Consider the following 27,617-nt stretch of genomic DNA (forward strand, 5'->3'; position numbering starts at 1 on the left):
GATCTGGATACCTGGATTCAGGCTCATAGTAAAGCCTCTCTATGAGGCCCTGAAAGGAGGTGACCACAAACCCCTCAACTGGGGTAAAGATTGCCAACAGGCGTTCCTAGCTCTAAAACTAAAATTAGGGACTGCCCCTGTATTAGGTCTCCTGAACTTAGAAAAACCCTTTACCCTCTATATAGCTGAGAGACAAGGGGTAGCCCTGGGTGTCCTCACCCAAAAACCTGGGGACCTCCCAAAACCAATAGCTCATTTCTCAAAACAACTTTATCAGGTGGCCACTGGATGGCCACGATGTCTTAGGGCAGTGGCTGCCCCTCTCTGTTAGTAGAAGAGGTCAATAAGTTCACTCTGGGACAACCACTGGAAGCCCTAGCTCCTCACCAAGTACAAGGAGTCCTAGAAGCAAAGGGACACCAATGTCCGATGCGTGGATGATGACTTAAACACCAAGCCCTCCTACTGGACACCCCAGGCGTAACTCTTAAGGTCTGCCAAGCCCTGAACCCAGCTACTCTAAGGCCAGACCCCCCCACCCCAAGGGTCCCTTGTTCACTCCTGTGTGGAGGCTATTGAACAAGTTTACTCCAGTAGACCTGACCTCAAGGATAAGCCCCTGACCAATCCTGATGCAGAATGATTTACCTATGGAAGCAGCTGTATACATGAAGGGGTTAGAAAGGCCGGCTATGTCATAGTCAGCCTGCAGACAATTGTTGAGTCTGGAGCTCTACCCTCTCACACTTCCGCCCAAGAGGCCGAATTGACTGCCTTGACCAGAGCACTCTAGCTAGGAAAGGGATTAAGAATCAATATATATCCTGATTCCAAGTACGGATTCCTAGTACTATATGCCCATGCTGCCATATGGAAAGAAAGGGGATTACTAACAGCCAACGGGTCCCCTATAAAACACCAGGCAGAAATTCTAGAACTGCTAGAAGCCATCCAGCTTCCAAAGGAGGTTGCAGTCATTCACTGCAGAGGCCACCAAAGGGACAACACCTCCCTTACAAAGGGAAATGCCCTGGCCGACAAGGTCACTAAGACAGTAGCCAAAGAACAGCTGGCCCTACAAGCTGCAGCTCTCGGACCAAAAGCTCCTCCCTTCTCAATGGTGCCACCTTATACACCAGAAGAACTCAAGTGGCGTAAGGGTAGGGAACTGGAAACAGACCTCTCAGGGTGGCTGACAAAAGATAACAAGCTTCTCACTCCTGGGGCCGAGCAATGGAAAATACTTAAGCACTTCCATGAATCCTCCCACTTACAGCAAGACTACCTATTCAAACTGGTTACACAGGTGTTCCTGGGTAAAGGACTGTCCCAAATTGTTAAAAATGTCACCAAGGCTTGTGAGCTTTGTGCCCCCAGTGGCCCAGGAAGACACCCCATACTTCCCCCCCTAACTTGGCCCATACAACATTGGGGAACCTATCCAGGGGAGGATTGGCAAGTGGTCTTGACCCAAATGCCCCCATGTAGGGGATGGAAACACCTATTGTTATTCATAGACACCTTTAGAGGGTGGATAGAAGCTTTCCCTACTAAAACTGAAAAAGCAATAGGAGTATGCACATTTCTGCTTAAAGAGATAGTTCTGAGATCAGGTTACCCAAAAGCTTACAGAGTGATAACGGACCTTCCTTCACTGCTAAACTGACCCAACAGGTTTCCTCAGCTCTGAGTATTAACTACAGCTGCCACTCTTCCTAGAGGCCCCAACCCTCAGGCAAGGTAGAAAAGGCAAATCATGTTCTACAAAGAACGCTCGCTAATTTATGCCGAAACTTCAGAAACCTGGGTCTCCCTCCTGCCTCAGCCCTTCTATGGACCAGGATGGCCCCAAAGGGAATTTTAAAACTTAGCCCCATTGAAATGACCTATGCAAGGCCCTTTTTTGACTTCAGATCTTTTGTTTGATGAGGAAACCCACAAATTGGTCTCCCACATTGCTAGCTTGAGCCAAGTTCAAAGTGCCCTCCAAGGGAACGAAGTGCTACCCACCCCCACAAAAGAAAAGGTCGAGGTCTCTGTCCACTCAGGGGACTTTGTCCTACTAAAAACTTGGAAGGAAGGGTCCCTTGAGGACCAGCTACAACCAAAATGGAAGGGATCATATCAAGTGTTACTAAGTACTACAACTGCTGTCAAGCTAAGAGGAGTTACTAGCTGGATACATCTGTCTAGAATAAAACCTGTACCTTATGTACCTTATGTACCTTCAATAGGAACCAGAGGGGACCTACTCCTGCGAGGCAGTGGAAGACCTCAGATATTTGTTCCAGAGAACAGATATGGGTTGACCTAGTCATCCTTGTGTTTCTATCATGCTCTTATTCTGCCACTTTTCAGAACACCCTCCCCCAGGTAAACATCTTCTTTGCCTCCGCTGGGTCTGAACAAATATATAGTAATATGATGTCAAAAGCCACGATACTCCTAGTAGGACTTCTGACGATGGTCGTGGCTCAGGGGAAATGGGAAAATAATGCTTTAGTAAACACATCTAAAACAGTCACTCGGGGAGAAAAACTAGTTAATCGTTGGGTCTGCCATAAAAACCCTGGCTTACAACAACAATTTCAGGTATGAATAGGTACATACAACAAGAGTATTATCAATTCGAACACATGGAAAAACCTCCCTCCACCGATTTGAGCACAATGGGTAATACCCCCCGTCAGGTCCAATACCTTGCCTATGTTTGACTCCTTTTAAAAGGGTGCTTATAACTTTTCCATTAATCATGGCTACTTTTATTATTCAGAAAACCAGTCATGCTTCTGATGCCACTACACCTCTAATGGTTCTCTTGGGTATGGTGAGCCTCCTTAGAGCAATCCCTGGCCACCAGATGGTAATATCACAACAGTGTTTTGGAACCCAGACCCAAACTGCATTCCTAAGGATGCCTTCATTCTGTGTGCTTATAATGAAGACCAGACCCCAAGTGCCTATGGGATAGGGATGGAATGGACTAAAAATTGGGCTAGAAATTGTCAGGCTCTACGGAAGCAGTGGGTTAAAACCTTTTTACTATACCATCTCATCTAAGCCGAGGGCATGGAATACTCCGGACTTAACTATTTTGAATATACTAATGGGCCCTTGTCCCTGCATTGTGTTCATAACTTGTCCCTTCCATGGATCCCTATGGCTGCTTCCTTGCTAAATTCTTCTGTTCCCAGATCTCTTATTTCACCTTCAGGATATGTCTGGATATGTGGCAATTCCCAGAATGAGAGCCCAAAGACAAGCACACCCAGGGAAAATTTGGCCCCTTTGTAAATGCTTATCCTTATATCCATAATGTGTGGCACGAGAGAGAGGGTACATTAGGACACTTGGTCCCATTCGCAGTCACAATTCATAATAATACTCAATACAGTCCCAAGAGGGCCATCGGATTAATATTAGCAGGAATAGGACTGGGGCAGACGGATTGGCAGCTCCATGGGGTGGCTTTGCCTACCATGAGGTAACCCTAGAAAATCTAACTAACACTTCAGAGAGCCTAGCCCTGACCTCCGGCAATGCCCTAAATAGACTTTCAACTTCTTTAAACTCACTGGGCAATGTGGTCATGGACAATAGATTGGCGTTGGATTACTTCCTGGATGAGCAGGGTGGTATTTGTGTGGTCATAAACAAAACCTGCTGTACCTACGTTAATAACTCGGGCCAGATCAAGATGAACATCAAAAAGATTTAATAACAGGCATCATGGTTATACCACTACAACCAGGGGACAGACCCTAATGCCATCTGGTCTACTATTAAGAGCACCCTCCCTAGCCTTACTTGGTTCCTGCCCCTCCTGGGTCCAGTCATGGTCATACTCCTCTTCCTCTTCTTTAGACCCTGCCTCTTTAACCTCTTGGTAAAGTTCGTGTCTTCTGGGTCACAACAGTTCCACATCAAAATGATGGCTATGTGAGGATTTCAACCCATACCTCCCTCTGACTTAAAACAAGAAGCTGTCCTGCTCCTGGAGACAGGGGACAGTAAAAATCCAGAGATTTTTACTCCCTGACAGGCAGGGTCGATGCCCCTGCTCAGCTCTGAAGCAGCTACAGAAGACGGACCATTGCCCTTCTGCTTCCCATAAGAATATGGGAGTAAAATCTCTGAGCAGGGAATGAGACAGGAGGGAAAGGGGCAGGACACAAACGCTAGATAATGAAGAAGGGGTGCAGCTGTTGGAATGCGATAAAGACCAGCTGGAATAAGTTGAAACCAAGGTGGCTTTGAGAACAGTCCAGTCATTGACCTTTAGCTCATTATACCTTCATTGTAATACTAAAATCACTCCCCCTTACACCATGACAGTTCCGAGGAGGACCAAAAAAGGCCAAAAAGTGGGCAGTGGCCCAATTCCTGGGAAATCCCTACCGTGCCCTGACATAGCAAGAATATTCCTCCCACTCGTTGGCCTATGAAACTACTTAACCTATAAAAACCTACAAACCCATGCCCCAGGGCCGCTCTCACTTTTTGAGACAGTCCACATTCTGCCTATGAAATGTGTATCTCTCTAAATCAATTTGCTTTCCCTTTACTCTGGCTGCTTTTGAATTCTGTCCAGCTTACGAGACCAAGAACCCTCACTTGGTGGTCCACCCTAAGGACTCCTGCAGGTCCCAGGATGTGACATTTCCCTCTCCTGTAATACGCCCACCACTTATTCAAGCACTTTCATACTCTCTGCATAAAAAGCTAATCCGGGCTCCTCTTGTACCTATCCTGCTGCAGCCCTAGAATTTCCTTGAGAAACCCTGGTTCTTTTTATGGCATTTAGAAACCAAGTTCAGGAAAGCAAGTGTACTCATTGCTCCGGAGTATCTTTGCTCCTAGGCCCTTTTGGCAGGAAAACAGGCATGCAATACGCATAGATATACATAGTTATTTAAATACACACACCCCTACATAAACGTATATCCACAAAACACACCATAGTTTACTTATTTATTTTATTGTTTGTCCCTTACACTAAAATGTAAGCTCCACGAGGGAGAAAATTTTCGTCTGTTTTGTTTGCTGTTGATTTTTTAGTGCACAGAACAGCGCATAGTAAATGGGGAGTATTCAGTAGATAGTTGTTGACTAAAACAGAAGAAACAGCCCCAATAGGCTAAGTAGTTTGTCAAATCCTCACAACTGACCAATGACAGAACTCTCTTTTTAGCATGCTTCCAAGACCCAAAATAGGAGCTAATGTCTGGCTGGATAGCACATGTCTTCATGGTCATTTTTCCACCTTAACTTAATTTTTTTCTGGCCTCTTTTACCTCTAGACTTTTGTAATTTGTATCCTCTCTTCCTACCCTCTGGGATTCATAACCTCAGGTGGTCAGTGGGTAGGAGCTCAAGGCAGAGGCTAGGTGGCTAGTCCTGGAAGTAGGAGAAGACCCCAGGCTCATCACCCAGCGGTGATGGCTGAGACATCCCCTTAGCCTGGAATGTGGTCTAATACAAGGAGTGGGGTGTCCAGGTGTGGTATCTGAAGTCAGTTATCATTGCTAGCATACCCAGCAGCAGCCCTGATGCTACCCAAGAAATGACCACATGGAAGTAGAGCATCAGAGATAATAGGAGAGAAGACAGACCCAGAGCAGGCGGGTGGAGACCCAACAGAGAGGAAGCCAACCTCCGGGAGCCCTGGCGTCATGGAAACTGGCCCTGCCGCTCTATCTGTCCTCAAATGCTATAAATAGTCAGTTTCAGTATCAGCCATGGCCAGACCAGGCCAGCACCACGATCAAACCCTGAGAAGAAATGGATTTGGGGGAGGATGTCACAGAGAGAGAGAGAGAGAGAACGGTTGGAATGGGAGGAATGAGATGAGATGGAGGGAAAGCTTTTGCCTGTTCCCACTGCACACCACAGCAGGCCTCTGGCACTCAGAGCCCACCCCACAGAATTTTCCAGGCTGCCCATCACCCAATAATGCTGTTTCACCAGACCATCCCCCACCCTTCCTACTACTTTTTTTTTTTTTTTTAATAAATTTATTTATTTATTTTTGGCTGTGTTGGGTCTTCGTTTCTGTGCGAGGGCTTTCTCCAGTTGCGGCAAGTGGGGGCCACTCCTCATCGCGGTGCGCGGGCCTCTCACTATCGCGGCCTCTCTTGTTGCGGAGCACAGGCTCCAGACGCGCAGGCTCAGTAGTTGTGGCTCACGGGCCCAGTTGCTCCGCGGCATGTGGGATCTTCCCAGACCAGGGCTCGAACCCGTGTCCCCTGCATTGGCAGGCAGATTCTCAACCACTGCGCCACCAGGGAACCCCCCCTTCCTACTACTTTGTTCTGTTTCTGCTGCTCAGTATGGCCTTTCTGCCTCCATATTTTTTCATACTTTTAAAGCTCATCTCAATTTCTACTTCCTCCAAGGAGGAAGTCCAAAAAGCCATCCCCCAAAGACTTCTAGTCTAGTTGAGTTGCTGACACTTGGGCTGTGGGTGCCCCTGTTAGTGGAGAAGGAAGATCTGGCCCTTGGGCCCTCCATGAATTGTGGACATGAGGTGTCTTCTGGGATCCTAGGAACCCCTGAATAACCTCCTGTCCCTCCCTTTTTCTGTTACAAAGTCCTCTGGACCCTGTAGCTCCTCCTCTGCCTCCCCAGCCCAGACTTTGCTCTGTTACTTGGTTACTGAGTGATTTTATGGAAGTCTCTTGACCTCTCTGGGCCTATTGCAGGCTGAGTTCTCTGGTCCCAGAGACAGTGTCTAAGCAGGATGTTTATTAAGGAGAGCCCTTGGGCTCAATGCCTGGGGGAGGGAGTGAGAGGAAGCTGGATTGGGCAGAGGAAGAAGCTGAGCTACAGGGATCTCTGGAGCCATAATGACCCATCAGAGTTGTCCCATGTTGGGCCCAAATGGCTGGTCTTTTATCCCAAGATCAGTCATTGAATGCAGGCAGTCTGGGGTAGGGCATGCCCGTGGGCAAGGCTGCACTCTGCGGCAGTGGCAGTCCCTGAGGGGCCTAAAAGTTGAGGGCTGTCCACCTCCCAGGAACTGGAAAAATAAGTCCTTCCATGAAGGGGGTACCTGGGCAGCGCATCAGTGCCTCAGCTTCCTCCTGTAATAAGGGCATCACGGGACTTCCCTGGTGGTCCAGTGGTAAAGAATCCGCCTTCCAATGCAGTGGACGCGGGTTCGATCCCTGGTCGGGGAACTAAGATCCCACATGCTACGGGGCAGCTAAGCCCACGTGCCACAACTACTGAGCTTGTGCACCTCAATGAGAGAGCCCGCGTGCCGCAAACTACAGAGCCCATGCGCCCTGGAGCCGGCACAACACAACTAGAGAGAGAAAACCCATGCGGCCACAACTAGAGAGGAGCCCGTGTGCCACAACTAAGACCCAACGCAGCCAAAAAAATAAATAAATATTTTTTTTTTAAAAGGGCATCACAATACTTCACTGGGCTATTGTGTGGATGAAATACAACAATATATGTCAAGTTCCTAGCACACACTCTGACTCATAGTCACTGTTTAGTAATGGGGACAATGTTTATTGTCTGGGTATTGGGCTAGGGTCTGTTGGGTGACTCTGACCCCAAGCCACTTTTCCTCTTTCAGGGAGGTGACCAATGGGTGGGTCCATGTACGTTACAGATTCAAATTTAGATTTTTGAAGTTTTTCCCCTATGAGGTTACATATAAAGCCATTGAAATATAATAACAGCAATGAAATATGTTAATCATACAACTTTAAATTTAGGTATCAGGAGGTAAATTATATTTTTTATTAATCCATTAATTATCTTGTGAACAACACTATTATATGACATTGTCTTTTTGTCTTAACTTTTCCAATATGTATGCTTAATATGAACCACTTTATCTATGATCTTGTTTTGGAATTTCTTCTTTTAATATTCAGGGATGCTTGAGAAATGGTAGTGGTCCGGCCTCTTTGATGACTTGATGATTTTTGTGCCACGTGTCCAGGGATCCAGGAGGCAGGTGGACAAAGCAGCTTCTTGTCTGCTAGGCACACGGCAGGCCTTAGATCTCCCAGTTCATCTGTCCACACCTTTATCAGCCTGGAGGGGACTTCAGCCAGGTCAGGTGTCCAGGCGTCCTTAGGGCCCAACGCTCCACGGAGCATGCTCCGTGTGGAATCCGACAGGCGCCCAATCCCAAACGGCCACTTCAGGATCCCACCCCTTCACCCCCACCCACCCCCCACCCCTCCCCCTGGGGCCGGAGCAGAAAGCGGGAGAAAGTAAAGAATTGGGCGTCCGATTCCCTGACCAGTCCCTGGCTCAGCCGAGGGCACCTCCCCCCGGTCAGCCGTCCTGGAGTGTAGTGGGACCAGCCGCGCGTGGGATCCCAGTACAGGACGCGCTGACCCTGGGAGCGGGGTTGAGGGTGGATGGGGACCAGACAGGGGGGATAGGACCTAGCGGGAAAAGATGCTTTGTTTTGCAATCTTCTGAGCTTGGGTTTCGGTTCTTTTTAGAGGAAGAAGAAACAAATCGCTGTGATGTCATTTGACCAGGGCACCCCGGGCAGCTGCACCAGTTTGGGGATGGGGGTGCCGCTGTGCCCTGAGCCTGTCGGCCGCTTCCGGCTCTCTAGCCCCTGGGCAGAGCCGGCCTCAGATCCCAATGGAGGCTTGGAGCCTGGGAGTCACCTACGCTCCCTCTTGGGTCAAGGCTCAGTCCCAGAGGGGGTAGGGGTCATGGCCGCGATCTCCAGGAATGGGAGCTCTGCAGTCCCCTGAGCGGGTCCAGGACTTGTCCTGGAGATTAAATAAATCCGTATGTAAAGGCTAGTACAGTCCTACTCTCACTGTCCTTAAGAAATGGGGCTGTTATTCCCTCAGCACAGTGGCTCTGGAGGGTCCTGGCAGTGGCACCCTAGGTGTGGGAGTAGCCAGCTCTGCAGAAGCCCGATGGGGGGGGGGGAATTCGCCAGCAGATGCCACCCACTTTGTCCACCTTGTTAAACTGGACTGAGAGTTGGAAACACCCACTATTCCCTGACTTCCTAGACCATTGCTCCTCTGTCCTTTTCCTGTCCTTGCTTCCATTTCTTCAGCATCCTCTCTACCCCACCTGCACCCCCTCATATGCAGGTATTTTGATGTAGGCTGTTTAGGGTCAAAAAACTCTCATGGAATTCATTATAATAATAATAAACAAGGCAACTGAAGTTCAGAGAAGTTGCTTACGGCCATTCAAATGGTACTCTGCAGGAGTCAAGGGTGGCCAGTGAGGGAACTGCAGAGTTTGGATTAATAAATAATGGTGTTTAAGATAAAACAAGGTTGCTTGTGTTTGGGGGTGAGACTTGTCAGTCCATCACTGGGTATTTTCTGAGTACATGCTGTGTGCCCAGCTCAGAGCTAGCTTGCTGGAGCAGGGGGAGGGAGATCAAAAAGATAGAAGATGAGGTTCCCTACCCCCAGAAAGACTAGCATTTAGTCTGCATCCAAGGAGTTGAGGCCATTTAATTGATTTTTGCTTTGAAAACTTTACATCATTGTTAGAAGAAATTATTTTAAAAATTTTTCTCCAATTCCATCTTCCACTACAAAGTTAGTTTTTGTACTTTCTCCTAATTTTGGGCAATAGGTAGACATAATTTTTATTTTTTAACATGAAATCTATAATTTTGTTTACAAATAATAATTGGTTTACAAATAATTTTGTTCCACTCTTTTTTACATATCTTGAAAACACACTTCCCTGCCTTCTCATAGTCTTTTTAAAAATATTTATTTATTTATTTAGCTGCATCGGATCTTAGCTGCGGCACGCGGGCTCTTAGTTATGGCATGCGGGATGTAGTTCCCTGACCAGGGATCAAACCTGGGTGCCCTGCCTTGGGAGCGTGGAGTCTTAACCACTGGACCACCAGGGAAGTCCCTCATAGACTTCATGATTATCATTTTTATGCTGCATACTATTCCCTCATATGGCCATACCATATTTAGCCACTTTTCTGCTGCTGCTTAATTCCAGTTTTTTTGGTCATTATAAATAATGTGGCTATAAATATCTTTGTACATAAAGCTTTTTCCTCTTCTTTTAAATTATGTCCTTGGAATTAGTGCCCAGAAAGGGGATGACCTGGTCAGAGTGTCGACTGTTTTATAGCTCTTGTTATGTAGAGCCAGACTGCAACTGACAACATTTAATAACTAAATGAAGTAACCTATGTACTTCTGCCCTATATCTGAAAAGAATATTGTATAGAATAAGCACTATTGGCACCCACGATGTATCAGGTCCATGCTAGCAGGACACCTGGGGATGAACGAGAGGCAGTTCCCACCTTTGGGGAGCACAGAAGCTGTGGCTCTTCAACCTTTTTCTTTTCCTAGGACACAAATATTCAAAACTGCCACCCATCTTAGGGCAGACCCAGAATTTGGCAATTCTCCCAAATTCTGCAGGGACTTGAAATACAAGCATGTTTTTAAATCAGGAGAATCTTAATCAAAGAGGGTATAATTTTTGGCTTCGATGAAGCAGGTAGATGGCTCCTGGCTGTAACTCCATTCCTTTTTCTCAGATTCAAGAATATCAGGATGCCTAGAGCCCGTGCTCCACAACAAGAGAAGCCACTGCAGTGAGAAGGCCGCGCACCGCAATGAAGAGTAGCTTCCGCTCGCCACAACTAGAGAAAGCCCACACGCAGCAATGAAGACAACGCAGCCAAAAATAAATTAAATAAATTAGAAAAAAAAAAAAGAATATCAGGATGGGGAGTGGGGGGGATAAATTGGGAGTTTGGGATTAACAGATACACACTACTATATATAAAATAGATAAACAACAAGGACCTACTGTATAACACAGGGAACTATATTCAATATTTTGTTATAACCTATAATGGAAAAGAATCTGAAAAAGAATACATATCTGAATCACTTTGCTATACACCTGAAACTAACACATTGTAAATCAACTATACTTCAATTAAAAAAAAAAAGAATATCAGGATGCAAGATGAGAGGGAAGGATAGATGACATAAAACGACTTTGATTTCTAAACTCAAGCAAACCATTCCCAAACCAGGCATTTGTGCTGTGACACAACTGAACAAGTAAGATGATCCTTTTATGTGTAAATCTGTGCACAGGGCTTCTGGGTAGGTAGGCCAGGATCACAAAGAGACAGAACACTGGGGCTCAGGTGCCAGGATGAATTGGAGCCAAGAAAACTATGAAGAACCTGGGACCCAAAGGTCATAAGGTTGGCCAATGTATTGCGTTCATTAAATACTATGTACTAGGCACTATTATTAGGCGCTGGGATACAGCAGTGATCCAAACAGATAAAAACCCCTACCACTGGGGAACTAATGCTTAGGGGTGACCGGGGGGTACAAATAAGTGAAATATTGAGTATGTCAGATGGTGATAAATACAATGGGAAAATAAAAGCAGAGGAAGGTGACAGGGTGTTCTAGAGAGGAGGCTTTAAATAGGGCTTTCAGAGATGGCCTAACCGAGATGATGACATCTGAACAAAGGGCGAGCCTTAGGATGTCTGGGAGAAAAGCATTCCAGAGGCCCTGACGCAAAGCCTTGAGGCAGAAGCAACAGGCCAGTGTGGGCTGGGAGCAGCACAAGGAGATGAGATCAGAGAGGGAGTTGGGGCCATTCTGTGGGTGGCCCTACAAGCATTTTAGGCATTTCAGCTTTACTCAGAGGGAAGTGGGGGACCCAGTGGACAAGGAGATGTGGTCTGATCTGGCGAGGAGAACGTACTCCAGGGCGAGGGGGGCAGAGCCCAGTTAGGAGGCTAGTGGCAAGTCAGCAACCCAGGTCTTCGGACTCAACCCAGTTCCCTTTCCACGCACTTGGTCCGCCTCAAACTTGAGGTGTGAATTGTTGGGAAGGGCAGAACCTACAGTGAATCCAGCCGGGAGGAAAGGTTTCTAGGAAGGTTTTTAAGTTCACTTACAACTTCGTACGTTGGTCTCATTCGCACTAGAAAAGTTCCAGTGTGGGGTTTTGGCACGGGGAGCCTGGGCGACGGTCCAGTTACACCACGTACAAGCTGTGTGGCTTCTGGCAGGTCTTCTAACCTCTGGCCGACCCAGTTAATTCATCTGTAAAATGGGGCTATAAATGCCCTGACTGCTTCATATTTTCAAACGAGATCACTCGAAAGCACCTATGAAACATCGTTGTCGTTTACAATAAAACAAATGTGAAAATGGAGCTGACCTCAAAGAGATGACTTTGCACAGCACTTCCAAACTCTTTCAAAAGCGCCAAGCTTTGTCTCCTTCGAGGTCGCCGGAACCTACTCGCCTCTCACCTAGCGCCCGCGGCGAGGCTGGGAGTGCAGCCGGGCGGCGGCTGGCGCGGGAGGGAGGTGGCGCTGGGAGCTGGGGCGGGGCTGCTGAGATCCCGAGACCCCCGAGCTGACCCCAGGCTCTCTCTGCCCGACTCTCGGCCAGGCCCTGTGCGGGCGCCAAGGGCGGGGGGCAGCTGCGGACCGCGGGCGGGAGGACAGGCGGGGCAGGCGGCCGCGACGCGGCCTGGGCGGAGCCGCCCCCGCCCTCCTCCCGCCCAGCTCCCGCCCGCCCCAGGCTTCCCGGACCCGCGCCGCGCTCTCTTTCTCCGACAGCTGCCGGGGAGCCCAGCGCGCCGCTCCGCGTCCTGCCCCGTCTGTCCCCGGGAGTCGCCGACCGCCGTCGCCGCGCCATGACCACGCAGCAAATAGCGCTCCAGGGCCCGGGACCGTGGGGCTTCCGCCTCGTGGGGGGCAAGGACTTCGAGCAGCCTCTCGCCATTTCCCGGGTAAGAGCAGCCTGGGACGCGCGGGGAGCGGGGCCATCCCGGGCTGGGGAGCGGCGTGACCCAGAGGGGACCTGGGGCGGCCGGGGCCCTGCGGGCGCTGTCGGAGACGGCGGCTTCCGGAGCCCGGGACGGAGCCGGGGCGGCCGGGCGCAGCCAGGTGCGCCAGGTGCGCCGAGCGCTTTCCGCGCACCTCGGGCCCGCAGCCCCCGCCGCGCTTGCCAGACGCCGCGCTCCGAGGCGAGCCAGCCGGCTGCGGAGCACCACTTACCGCGTCCGCGGGGCAGAAAGGCGCAGTTTTCGTGCCTTCGCTCCGGAAGCGTGGCCGGCGCGTGAACGCGCTTTGTCAGCGGGTGAAAGGCTCAGGGTCCCCGCAGATCCCGCACGCTGGGAGATAGCGCTTCCCGTTCTAAACAAGTCGCAGAGCGGCGGAAAGCAGTTTGGAAGTAGCAGGAACCACCTGGAAAGTGAGGTGGAGAGGATGGGAAGTTTACTGGGGCGGGGGCGGGGAGGGCGAGTGAGGTTAAACGCAACAATCGAAACAACTAGTTTCTCACTCTTTGGACTTGATCCATGGCCAGGTTTTGCCTCTCTAATGTCTTTTGGCGCAATGGCGGGATTTTGGAAACAGACCAACCCGAATAAACCCTCTTGGACATTCCACTACTTCGCGGGAGATGGCCGTGCCATATTTCTGCCTGGCATTTCGGGATTATCAACTGATCAGCCCTTTTCCCCCATAAATAGGGGTGCGGTGGGGTTCCCACCTTATGTGTTTGTCTGGGGGAAGCTGGTGCTTGAAAAATTCTCAGAGGGTCCTCATCTGTTTGGAAGGGCCCAGGTTCAATCGGAGACGACCAGGTCCATCATCCCCAAATAAAGCGGAAGCCCGAAGGAGACCCAGACTCATTGTTTGGAGGCCCAGGCTTTGGTCATCTAGTCTGGGCTAAAGGCAAGGTTGATGTCCCACTGAGAGTTGCCACATTCAATGTGCCACCAAAAGGCGGACAAGAAATATTTTTTGACTGAATGAAAAAATGGAGCGCAAAGCACTCTCTGGTACCCAGCTTTGCTAGGCCTATCATTCCATTCTTGGGCTCATCTGCTTGCTGAAGATGACCCTAGACCTGCCTCCCCAGCCATCTGAACATTCCTCCTTTTTCTTGGAGGGGGAGGGTGGAGAGGGAAGGGGAAGATCCCTATGGGTCTTTTTGACTTAGGTCCTTGCCTCCAGCCCCCGAAAGAATATGGTGGGAGGCACAGGAGGAAAAGAATTGGGGCTTCCTCTTTGGCTTCTCTTCAGCCACCTACCCACATTTCCTTGCAGGTGGGCCCTAGTGGAGTGATGTCTTCTCTGACCATCCCACTCCCAAAAGGGGCAGGTGCTTCAGTTCTTAGGCCCTGTCTTCTCCCTGTCTTCCACCTGCTGTCCCCAGGGGACAACTTTGATTATTCTTGCAGGTACATGCTGTCTTCCCAGCCACCAGCCAGATTCCTCAAGCGCAGAAACTGTGCCTTCCCCAAATCTGGACCCCTGCCCCCAAGCTGGCACCGAGCTGAACCTGGCTGTGCCCAGTAAATCTTTGCAGGCTTATTAATAAATGCTTATCCAGGGAAGGCACATTTAGACTCGCTTACCTCATAGTCCATTTGTCCCCACTCTTTGTGTCTATAATTAACCTGTCAGCCGGCTCAGCTTCTGAATTTATGTATGACATGAAACCTTTTCCTAAAAACTGGAGAATATGGCTTCCTCCAAGGAGCCGGAGCTGGAGCTGGAGGGACAGATTGGGGGTGATTAAAAAAAAAAAAAAAAAAAAAAAGAAGTGAGAATATATTGGCCATCTGTTAAAAGGGCAATTACTGCCTGTTTTTAAAAGACTTAATGCAGGTGGCCCTGTGCAGGAATGATGGTATGGGGTGGAAAACACAATACTGTGAATTCTTTAGTTTGTACCCTCATCTGTTTATTTTTTTTATTAGCACACGTCTCATGAGCATATAGCATATTCTAGAAACTACAGAGCAAAGCCCTGGAGTCCCAGAAATGAGAAGACACAGCTCCACTCTCAAGGTGTTCATGGTTTAGTGAGGGAAGCTAATCTTTATAACGCCCTGGGTTGTGCTTTAATTGAAAAGTGAAAGTGACTCAGAGGAGGTGACATTCTCTTGCTGACAGTAATTTACCTGTTTATTCATCTCATTATTCCCACATGGAAAAAATGTGGGCCTCCTAACTTCCTGGGAATGGGGAAGTTATTGTCATAAAGGGTCCCTGAAGTAGCTGTCTGAGATCTGGTATAGGTCTGACTTTTGCTTCTTACTTGAGCTGTACCTGGGGTGAGTCTTCTACTGTCTGTGGCTGCCTTTTTTATCTCTGCAATGGGGATAACTCCAGCCATTGGCTGTGAGTTAAGGTATGTGAGATTGCTCTGTAAACAGTGAACAGCAGTGAGGAGGTGTGAGCATCCACGAAGTCATACACAGGTTCTGGTTGGTAGGTGTGCTAGATTCATCATTCGGGGCAGATACAGTTTGCTGTGGTTTTGTATATGCAGACTTTGAGTCTCCACACCAAAGCAAACCATAAAATTAGGCTGGGAAAGGAGTACCTTTTATTTAAATAGCTATGTTTACTTTCTCTTGCATGAATTAGTCTGGTATTGGCTTCATTCTTTTGTCAAACTACTAATGCTCCTGAATATAACTCTGTAATCTTGTATACTTGAAATTATTTTTTTCTTTTTTAAGTTTTTTATTGTGAAATTAAAAAGTCATAAACTAAAAATGCACAGCAAATGGTTATAAAGTACATACCTGTAGAGTTACCACCCAGGTCAAGAAATAGAACATTGCCAGGACCTCAGCAGCTCACTAACCTACCTCCTTGTTTTTAGCCAGTTTCTGAACAGAAACAAACAGAACACATTTGTGTGTGTGTGAATAGCTGCTTTTGTTCCTCAATATTTTCATCTTTGTTATTGTGATACACTTAAAATTTCAATCCAGCTCTCTAACTTTGAATGGACATAAACTATCTTTCTTCCTTTTACCAGTTTCTCATTTAAGCCTCTACCTTGGACTCCCTGACGATCCAGACACATATTTGCAACTGTCCTCTGAGATTTTTTTTCTGTCAGTTCCTGCTCCAGGTCTACAGTTGTCTATCTCCTTGAGTTGGGTTTTTTTTTTTTTTTCTTCCCTCGTCAATTTCTTATTTCCTCTAGTTGCTTTCCATGGAAGTCTTCAGAGAATCCACACCCAGGCCAAAATTGCTGCTGAGTTTATGTTGACTGTTTTTCCTCTCCCAGCAACTGACAAAAGGCAGGAAGGGGCGGGGCCAGAGATAAGGAGATGCTCTCGGTAGGAGGCGTTGCTCATTTGCCTCTCGAGTCCTGGGGAAGTCTTCGCTAAGAGTCTCTGGTTTTCGCTCAAGTATCCTAAGGAGTGTTTAATAATGGATACTCTGTAGTCAGAGGGTCTTTTCTGACTTTAAAGAGTGTTATTTCCAGACTCAAGTAGGCTTACATCATGTCCTTAAGGTCGAAAGAGCAGGGCTTATCTGTCAGATTGTGAAAAGTGAGAATTGTCCATAAAGTCTCATTATGCATTAATGGCCCTTGCTCGGTACTCCCTCATTCTGTGAAATTGATCACCTGGGAAATATTAGCTGCTCCAGCTGATCTAAAGAGAGGAGGAAGAGGATGAATTACAGGGAACGGCTTGGAAGTGAATGCTTGAGCCTACTGGCATGAAATTCACCAAGCCATGTTATGTCCCTTTGACCAGAGACCCTGCCCCTTACCCAAAATCCTGGATGCCAACCTTGCTGGTTTGTCTTTGAGGAGGAGAGAGCGGAGAATGGTGTTAAGGTATTGCAACGGGGCAGATAATTGAGAGGAGGTTATCATTTAACCACTGAGATCACTCTCCTACTCTGATCAGGACTGGGAAAAGCACCAGAATTGCTCTTGTGCTGGGACTAGTTAGGAGTGGCTTTCAACCTGTGCTCATTCCCTAGGCCGTACCTTGCCATTGCTCCCTGGAGGAGAGGAAAATGGGTATTCTTTGCCTTTTACAGGGGAGAAGCTCAGTGCCCATAGGTTAGGTAATTTGTTTGAATTTACAAATTTTTTCAGTGAATGAACTACTTCTTAACTGCTTTGTAAAGGAAAAGGTAAAGGCTCATTAAAAATGAGCAAAAGCCTATGTCAGAAAATTAATTTTTAAAGGATGATTTGACTTCCAGTATGTCTCAGAGGAGAGCCTGGAGAAGCTGCCAGAACTTCTGTATGGTGCCTGGTAGAGTGTCCAAGGCAGGAACTCAGGCTGAACTCCAGTCCTGAACACCACACTGGGTGACCCCAGGTATGTCACATGCCTTCTCTGGGGCTCAATTCTCTGTAAAGATAAAATAAAATAATAAATAAGCAAACCAAAGGTTTTGTACCCTTTGAATATGAGGGCCCCCTTTCTTTTATTGTTAAAAAGTGTCCCAACCTCTCATATGACATTAATTGTACCTTCAACCACCAGTTGATGAGAAAACGTAATATGAATTCAGAAATGTTTTCAGATGAATTTGGGTTGTGTTATTCATCTGTGAATATCTATGCCCAAATGACTCTTATGTTAATCACAAGAGCCTCCATTTACACTTGGAAGATTTGTGTGAGCATATTTATTTGATTGGCTTGCAGCAATGACCATAGTTAAACTGTATATAAGACTTTTTATATGCCAGGCAGTGTTCTAAGCTTAACATAGTCTTTCAGTAATCCTCACAAGTATCTTGTGAGGTAGATACAATTAAGATACCCATTTTATAGATGAAAAAACTGAGCCATGGAAACATTAGGTACTTTGCCCTTGTCATACAGTAGTGAGTGGATAGAGCTGGAATTTGGCTGAGCAGTCTGGCTTCAAAGCCCATGGCCTTAACCTCTATGTCATAATAATGTTTTAACAGTAGCTAATATATTTTGAATGGCTACTCTGTGCTAGGTGTGCACTTGCATTATCTTTTTCTGTACTCCCCACAACCCACGACACAGGGACACAGGACACACAATACATACAGTAAATTGAAGAGCTGGGATTTGAAGTCAGACAGATTGACTCCCAGGCCAGCTTTAACCACAGTATTCTGCCCCCTGATAAGCCGTAACTGTCAATATTTCATTGATGATAATATTACCCAGCACCCAGGTCTGAGAAGTGCTAATGGCGGGGCAGTCATCAACATGAGGGGTAGGACTCTCCTGGGCTCCTCACCCCAGAGCCCCTCACGCCCATGGGGGTTGGCTGGGGTGGCCTCAGCCTGAGTGCTCATGAGTGCATCCTAGAGAGCAGCACCTCCCCTTCCTGTTTCTCCTGAAAAGCTAGAAGCCATGGCCCCACCTGGGAGAACTGACAGACCAGCCATAGGATTCCATGGCCGTGTGGGCAGGGAAGAACAGAAGAGCAGAGGAATTGGATGATTTGCCAGAGAAAAGCCTCTAGGTGGCCAGGAGGGGATTTGGGGGCAGTTTTTATGGCAAATGAAGATGACCAGGGAGTGGACAGATCCACCTTGCCCAGCCAAGGATGGGCCTGCGAAGTGGCGGCCAAGACAAGTCCAGAACAAAATGTACCCATGAAAACCTAAAATGAGAAAGGTAATTTCTGTATGGCACTTAGTACCCTGTGTGATTGTTGATACTGTTATTAGCACCAGCGTGGGTGAAGTGGAAAGCTCATCTGTAACTGAGGTCCGTGGTGTATTTTCATATGTGTAGTACACTGCCTTCTCAGTAAATGCCATAAACATGAAAAACACCTTTCTGAAGAACACTCTGGTCTTGTAGGAGGCCAGGTTCTTGACCAAGGACTCGGCCTAATTTTAATAGGTATGACTACTCATGTCATATCAGATAAGAAGATAAGGACATAGGTATGACCTATATAGGATAAAGTTGTCAAATGCATACAGATAAATTCAGGTGATGCAGCAATGATTTACATCCATTTCTTAAAAAAAAATTATATAAAAATAAAATACTTACACTTCCACAGCTGTACGTGATCAGACCCTATGACCCAACAATTCTCCTAGTTAACTGCTCAATAGAAATGTGTCCGCATGGCACCAAAAGACATGTCAAGAATCTTCAAAGCAGCACTATTCACGATAGCCCCAAACTCGGAACAATTCAAGTGTCTAACAACAGTGGAATGGAGAAATAAATGGTGGTATATATAAATGTATTTATAAACATATAAATAATGATATGAAACACTGCAGCCGTGAGACTGAAGGAATTACAACCATGCACAATGGCATGGATCAGACAGGCAGACATATGATGTTGAGAGAAGCCAGACATAAAGCATAAATACCACATCATTGCAGTTATATATGATTAATCAGGCAAAATTATAGTGTTAAAAGGTGGGATCACAGTAACCTTTGCCAGGAGGTTAGTGATGGGAAGGAGGCACGAGGGGCCTTTGGAAGTTCAGGTAATGTTCTGTTTCTTTATTTGGTGCTGATTCCATGGGTGCGCTTTCTTTGTGAGAATCCATCCAGTTGTTTATTTACAATTCGTGTCCTTTTCTGTATGTGTGTTATGCCTCAATAAAAAAGCTTACATAACAACCCTTGTGCTTATTATAAAAGATCAAATAATATAAAAATGTGGACAGCCCAAGGTAAAAGCCTTCCAACACCTTTCCCCAATCTTACTTCTCAGAGGTAAACACTGTTTAACGGTTTGCTGCAAAACTTTTCAGACTTTTTTCCATTCATGTAGCATTTTAAAAAATCAAATTACCATGTCATGGTGAACTATTTGGATGTCACTGCTTTATACTTTCTGCCTTATTTTTAATGCAGCAAATCAAGAATTAAAGCCATCTTGATGTCATGGGAAAATGAAGTCTCGGTATCAGCCTGATCTAGGTTCAAACCTTGTCTTGTCCCTGTATTAGCTGTATGTCCTCAGGCAGGGTTAGCCTCTGAAACCTCAGTGCTCTCATTTGTAAAGAGGGAATAATAGTCCTTGTCTTCAAAGGTTGTAGTCAGGATTAAGATGATGTCTAGAGAGAGCTTAGCACTATGGCTAACACATAGAAGGTGTCGGGATACAGTGGTACTATTAAAAAAATATATTAATGGTAGCTACTGTGTATTGAGTGCTTATTATGGGCCAGACATTGTTCTAAACTCTACAAATGAAATCTCATTTAATTCAACAACAAATGAAGTTGACCCTATTATAAATTTTATTTGATAAATGAAGAAACTGAAGCAATGGAGAGTGTAACTGCCCAAGGTTATGTGTTTAGTGAATGGTTAGGATTTGGGTTATGGGTGGCTGTTATTGGGGCTGTTTAAAAGCACACGGGATTCACTGGGACTTGTATAGGGACTTTTGAGAGACTGATGACTTCTTGATCGATTAGTCAGGGTATTCTACTTTGCTATCTGCTTTTTAATTATATTCCTACCTAAGAAATGATGGTTGGTCTTTCAGACTAAGAGAGCAATAAGTCTCTTTGATCGGCCACCCCTTAGCCTTAATAGCTTCCTTTTGCACCAAGTGCGAAGTGAAGCTGGATTAAGGCACAGCTCAGCTACTTGGACCTGAACTACTTTATTGCCTCATTTTCTTAAGAAAACGGTTATAGAGTAACCAAGAACATTTTGAAACATTCTTGGGGTTTTCAAGCCAACTGCATAAGCTCATACGGCTTCTGTGTCTATAATGTGGCTTCAAAGTCTGTGCCATAGCCTGGGCCCACAAACAAACTGAGTCAGAAGTCTGACTAAGGAGAGTTCAAATTCCACATCTAAATGGCATACTGCAGGGCGGGGCTCTGCTTTGTCATCCAGCTCAGAGTCGGTTAAATTTATACCTAAATAGGGACTTCCCTGGTGGCGCAGTGGTTAAGAACCCGCCTGCCAATGCAGGGGATGCGGGTTCAAGCCCTGGTCTAGGAAGATCCAACGTGCTGCGGAACAAGGAAGCTGGTGCACCACAAGAGCCTGCGCTCTAGAGCCCACTAAGCCACAACTACTGAGCCCGTGTGCCACAACTACTGAAGCCCATGCACCTAGATCCTGTGCTCCACAACAAGAGAAGCCACTGCAATGAGAAGCCTGCGCACCACAATGAAGAGTAGGCCCCGCCCACCGCGACTAGAGAAAGCCCGCACGCAGCAACAAAGACCCAATGCAGCCATAAATAAATAAATAAATTTATTAAAAAAAAAAAATTGGGCTTCCCTGGTGGTGCAGTGGTTAAGAATCTGCCTGCCAATGCAGGGGACACGGGTTTGAGCCCTGGTCTGGGAAGATCCCACATGCCGTGGAGCCACTAAGCCTGTGAGCCACAACTACTGAGCCTGCGCATCTGGAGCCTGTGCTCCGCAACGGGAGAGGCCGCGACAGTGAGAGGCCCGCGCACCACGATGAAGAGTGGCCCCCACTCGCCGCAACTGTAGAAAGCCCTCACACAGAAACGAAGACCCAAGACAGCCAAAAATTAAATAAATAAATTTATTTTAAAAAAAAATTTTATACCTAAATACTTGGACACAGCCATTAGTTCAAAGGAGGTTGTCCCTAAAGGTACATGGCACTGAGATTGAACTTGAATTCCAAATTTCTTTATTCCAGTCTTGTTTGTATAATGTTAAAAATTACTAAGTTATCATTATTTAATATTAATACACCCAACTTGTAAGGTGATTTATAGCACCAAAATACATGGCTACAAAATTTCAAACAAAAGAACACACACCATAAGATGTAACAAAAAATTGGGGGGCTTCCCTGGTGGCGCAGTGGTTCAGAATCCGCCTGCCAATGCAGGGGACACGGGTTCGAGCCCTGGTCCGGGAGGATCCCACATGCTGCGGAGCAACTAAGCCTGTGTGCCACAACTACTGAGCCTGCGCTCTAGAGCCCGTGAGCCACAACTACTGAGCCCGCGTGCCACAACTGCTGAAGCCTGCGCGCCTGGAGCCTGTGCTCCGCAATGGGAGAAGCCACCACAATTAGAAGCCCTCAGCAACTAGAGAAAGCCCGCGCATAGCCATGGAAGACCCAACGCAGCCAATCAATCAATCAATCAATAAGTTAAAAATTTGGAACATACAAGAAAGAGATGTGCCAGGACCTTTCAATCAGGTGGTTTCTGTAATTGCATACTACATTTAGCTGTGAGTTTTCTGGCGGAGCAAAATAGGAACCATGTTAAGTTATTTAGGCATCTGGAATGAAATAACTTCTGCAATACTCCATTTGCATTCAAGGATGTTGACCAGTGGTGCAGGGGATTTTTCTTTCTTTGTTTTGGTAAGAGATAGGAAAATACTATTCTAATGGATGTTTCTTTTTTGTTTTTGGCCTCGCCCCACGGATGGCATGTGGGATCTTAGTTCCTACCGGGGATGGAACCCATACCCCCTGCAGTGGAAGCGCAGAGTCTTAACCACTGGACCTTCAGGGAAGTCCCTGGATGTTTCTTTTAAGGGCCTTCTATGTATTTTAATAGAATGTAAGCCTTGAAGTTGTCTCTGGAGGCGCTGAGATCTTAGATTCTAATTATTTTTTGTTTACCTGGTTAACTTCATTCAGGGAGAACTTTGGGGGAAAGGCTGGTCAACATCTCCCTTGATGTTCCCAAACCTAGTGAGCATCAGAATTTTCTGGGAAGCTTTAAAAAATAAAGATTCATGGGTCCCACTGTGTAGACCAGGGGTCCCCAACCCCCGGTCCTCGGACCAGTATCTGTCTCCAGTCTGTTATGAACCGGGCCGCACAGCAGGAGGTGAGCGGCGGGCGAGCAAGTGAAGCTTCATCTGCTGCTCCCCATCGCTCGCATTACTGCCTGAACCAACCCCGCCCACCCCATCCGTGGAAAAATTGTCTTCCACAAAACCGGTCCCTGGTGCCAAAAAGGTTGAGGACCGATGGTATAGACTCCCATCAGTAGATCTGAAGTGGGATGTAGAGATCTATTTATATTTTTAAAACCTGAGGGGATCTGACGACCAACTTGTTTGGGAACCATTGCCTCATCCTTGCCAATGTCAGTTTCCCCCTGAGTTATTGGTGAACTGGGTCAATTTCTGGTCTGAAGTTTAGATGCCAATTCCAAGGGTCAAGGTTAACAACGTTCTGGGAACATTCAGGAAATTGACCTGTATTCCTGTCTGCAGATTAAAGTCAGAGAACCTTTGAACAGGGACAGTTTTTCCCTTGGGGTGGGGTGAGGCTGCTTCAGAACTGTTTAAACTGTTTGACAAGTATTTGGTTAAAACCCCCATCTCTGTCAAAAGAGTGGCAATACAATTTATCATCCAGACTGGAACACTGTTGAAAATGAAATGGGGTGCTTTTGATAATTAAGCTGGGAAAATCTGTTGCCGTCCTGGGCAAACCAGGGTGTCTTGTAGTCCTACTCATAAAACATTTCTGCATATAATTTTTTAACTAAGCCAGTGGTCACAAGCACATTTGCATGAAGGGGTTCGGAGACAACATAAAAGAGTTTTGACTCGAGGGTGAGGTAGTGGAAAAATTAACAGCTGCAAGAAAGATGCTAAATGGCAGCTGGTCCCAGGTTTCTGTGTTGGGGGCAGTAGAGCATGGTGAGAACTGACAAAATGGAGAGGGTCTGCCTCAGCTAAAGGGGGCAGAGTAATTTAAATTTTGAAAAGCCAAGATTGTAGACTGGATTCATTTCATGGGCCTCCTCCAGCTTTCAATCTTGAGCTTAGGGAGTTAAAGGAACCCAATCTGGCTGTCAATCAAACACGTAATTTTAAGTGGAAGTGCCTTTGGACAAGTCCTCTAGGGGAAGCCAGCCTCAGAATGGCTGTCCTAGAGGCTGAATTGTCGACCCCTCGAATGGGTCTGCTTCTCTCAGCTGCCATTAGGGAATATCTGACAAATGCAGTCACCTTAATCTCAACAGAGCTAGGGCTCAGTGGTTGTTTCTTGGAAGTAACTGGGCAGTTGAGTCAGAGGCTATGTTTAAATTCCTTTGTTGTTCCCCATTGTTTTCCAGATAAAGTACAGTCTTGTTAAAAAGAAAATGACAGAACTCTTACAGCCTGGTCTATTTTTACATCTCCAGACTCCTCCCCTTCCTCTCCCTTCACTTCCTGTGTTTTATCTATGCTAGTCCACGTGCTATTCCTGTAAGTTGGCATGCTCTTTTCTGCCTCCTGTAGTGCCTTTGCACAGTTTTAAGCAATGCCTCCTCCAGGGAGCCTTCCCTGATTCCACCTTTAGGCTCCCATTGCCTCTTTACTTGTTTCTAGCATCAGCTGGTGTACATACCTGTCTGCCCCAGAAGATTGTGAACCTGACAGTGTGCTCTGCCTGAATCATTTCATGTAATCTTCACAACAGCCTTTCGATGCCTGGACTGTTATCACCCCTGTTTCGCAGGTGAGAAGAGTGAGGCACACAGAGGTGAAACATCCCACCCAGGGGTACTTAGCTCACAAGCACCAGAGACGGGACTTGAACCCTGGTCATCTAACTTCAGTAGCCACATCTTAAGCTACACTGTCTTTGAGAATGGACTTAAGGAATGCCTATCTGATGAGTGAATGAATGAAAGAAGAAGGTAACAGGAGGGATAAAATAGGTATATGCCATAATACGGAGGAAGAAAGTCATCTTTTCATTTGCTGTGGCCAGTGGGTATGCATCCAGTTTTGTATAAAAGCAATATTTAGTTATTTAGATGTAAATCGAAGAAAGTGGGAGAGCCACATCATAGTCCTATTCTGCGCCACTTAGAAGTGAAATTCTATGAACCTTCTTTTGTGTTTAGAAGTCTGACGGCAGTGCACGGGCTTTAATGATGCAGTATAGGGTGGATGTACAGATTGGCCTCTGAGCAAAGTGTCTGCCTGCGGGGGCAAAGGGTGAGAGAGACATGAGTGAATTCTGCAGAAGATGGCAGACTGTTCATTAGCGGAAATTGTGCCTAACCCCATTTATTCTCAGGCATCGAGAGCTGTGTGATCAAGTTGTATGGTCTCTGGGGAAGAAAGCTGGAAGAGGGTTTTTGAGAATGTTCATTGAACTAATTAATGGGCCTGTCTCTTTGGAGGAGAGTATAGGACTTCTGTTTTAGAAACTGAAGCTGACTCCATTCTGAGCCGGTTCTGATGGAATTTGACGGTCAGGAGGAAATCAGAACAGACAGCGGGGCATACAGGGTTAGGTGGACGGACCTTGGAGCCCCACAGCCCGCCACTCACCAGCTGTCAACCCCTGTTCCTCCACTTCCTTCTCCATGATGATGCAAATAATGTTGGCTACCTGATAGTATCTCAGGAGTACTGGGAAATTAACCCTTGCCAAACAAACTGTGTTTGACCATAATTAGCACTCATTAACTGATAAATACTGCTATGATTGTGATGAATAGTTAGTGTGCAGTAAGGATTGGAGTCCTCCATTCATGATGGGAACTAACCAGAGTTGGAGACACAGGCCTTCTGTCCTGAGGGCTTTTCAGTTCTGACTTGAGTATTTTATAAGGGGAGGTGTTACTGGGCCCCAGCTCAGCATAGACCAATGGAGATGGTTGTCTGACGGATGGCGAGTGGCACCCAGGCCTTGGCAGGAGTTTGCAACACTCCAGTTCCCTGTGTTGAAGGCCACAACAGATGAGTCTGCTTAATTCTGGATTTCTCTTTGGCTCTGACAGTTGGGTTTGGAGCCGCTGCTTGTGGCATTGTGGTAAAGCAGAAGGGGAATGGAATTTGGAATGAGGGGATCTGGTTTCAAGTTCAGGCTCCAACCTTTAGCTGTGTGAACTTGAGTCAGTCACAGCTTTTCCGAGTTTCAATTTCCTCATCTGTAAAATCATCTTACATGTTGGTGGTGAGGTCATCATCATTATTGTCTCAACTAGGAGAATGTATGTGAAAGAGCTTTGTAAAAGGCAAATCCCATAATTTGTTTAAATCCATTTTCCCCCCAGAAATAGACAGCTCATAAAAGAATGTGGACTTTATTTATGTGTGATTCCATCCGAGTCCCACCTGATGATGTTGTCTTATAACTTTCTGAGATTTCCTTTGGCTCCCCATTAATTTGGCTTAAAAAAAAGAATCAGACCAAAAGATAGGATGGCCAGGCCTTGATTACTCAGACTCAGGGCTCTTAAGACTGGTTCTAACTTGTCCAGGATCTGTCGGGATGTACTTAGCAGAAATGCCTCACCTCCAAGACAGTTTGAACCAAATGCTGGAAATTCCAGCGTTCTTAGCAGCTGAGCATATGAAAGTAAAAGGAAATTTCTCTTTTCATTTTCTCAAGCTTTCTGCCCCCCACCGCCCCCATCTCCTCATTTTAGTTTTGTGAGTGATGACAGTCCAGGATAGCAATGCTGGGGAAAGTGATTATTTGATTCCTTTTGATATAGTCATTTTTTTAAAGGATGGAATGAAGCAGCATGATTACATATTTAACAACCGCTAGATATTTTGGATTCAGTCACTCATCGGACAAATATTTATAGAGCACCTACTATGTGCCAGTCACTGCTAGGCACTGGGGATACCACAGTGCAAAAGGCAGACAAATCCTGCTCTCACACACCTTACTGTTTAGTAGGATCTCAAGCATTATGTAAACAAACCCACAGAATCGATTTACAAACCTAATTGACAAGTGCCGTGAAGAAGAGAGTGTATGAAAATGTTGACCGGGTGGGGGGGGCAGGGGGAAGGTTGACAAGGGATCTAACTTAGATTGGAGGATTCAGGAAAGTCTTCTGTGAGAAGGGTCATTTAAGCCAAGAAGTTAATCAGGTAGTGGCTACAGCAGGTGCTAAGGCCCTGAGGCGGGAAAGAAGTAAGGAAGGCCCCTGTAGCTAGAGCTTAGTAGGGGAATGGCACAGTCCTGAGGAACTTCATTAGTGATTCTGGATTTTATCCAAGGGGACTTCTCTTCAAGACCATGAGAGTTGGTCATGATAAATGAGTTCAATCAGGCTGTTCTCCCTGGAGACGGAGTTTGCCAACCCAGAACCATGGCTCATCCCAAATAAAGTGATGCTTAGGGCCATTTGTAAAACAAGGGGTCTGTGTTGTTCTTTAGAAAAAAGCGAAATATACATGAAGTCACACCAGGTCAGTCTTCTCGGGAAGACGGGCAGAAAATGAGAGGAATTTGTCTTTATGGCACATACTGGGTGACTCAGAACTAACTCCCCGAAGTCAACTGAAAGGAGTGCGGCCTACGCTCGCCTGTATAAAATATCTTTTCCCAGTGGCTACATTAGAAGAAGATCCGGACCTTGGATTGGGGGCTTTTGTTTTCTAAAGGCCAGATCTCTGGTAAACAGATGATGGGAAAGCCAGAAAGGAAGGTTAGGAGGTCAGGATCTCTGCACTGGTTTCCACATCCTGCTACATTCCAGGAGAGTTTTGCCTGATAAAGTCATAGCATGTCTGAACCGGAAGGAACCTCAAGGATCAAATCATCCACCCCTTATTTTGTGGGGGTAGGGCACTGATGGGGGGGATGGCCATGACACCAGCCATCACACTAGCCCACCTCAGAAGGGTCAGTGTTTTCCATTTGGTGAGGGCTGATTGGAAACTGGCTGCTGAAAACTGCATCAGATACGGAGGCTCAGCACATAAGCCTTGTGTCCTGATTTGATGTCTTGAAAGGCCTCTTACCTGTGGTTCAGCCTTACGGAGACCCTCAAATGTTCATAAGATCTTCTTCACTGGGCTCCCAGGGGTCAAGGGCCTTCTCCAAGGTGAGGCCAGAACCCTGTGAGTGCTGGGAGTCTGGGCGTACTCTGCTCCTGGAGGGC

The 27,617-nt window shown here is 46.6% G+C and overlaps 1 protein-coding gene across 1 annotated transcript in view; it reads left to right on the forward strand.

The window, feature by feature from the left end:
* Positions 1–12,557: 12,557 nt before the first annotated feature.
* Positions 12,558–27,617, forward strand: part of PDLIM1 (PDZ and LIM domain 1) — a 45,624-nt gene continuing 30,564 nt past the window's right edge. The window contains exon 1 of the mRNA XM_061194934.1: positions 12,558–12,777. Coding sequence (XP_061050917.1) covers positions 12,682–12,777 — 96 coding nt within the window. The 5' untranslated portion in view covers positions 12,558–12,681. The remainder of the gene's footprint in view (positions 12,778–27,617) is intronic.

This window comes from Eubalaena glacialis, chromosome 1 (assembly GCF_028564815.1).
Source record: "Eubalaena glacialis isolate mEubGla1 chromosome 1, mEubGla1.1.hap2.+ XY, whole genome shotgun sequence".
Lineage (NCBI taxonomy): Eukaryota > Metazoa > Chordata > Mammalia > Artiodactyla > Balaenidae > Eubalaena > Eubalaena glacialis.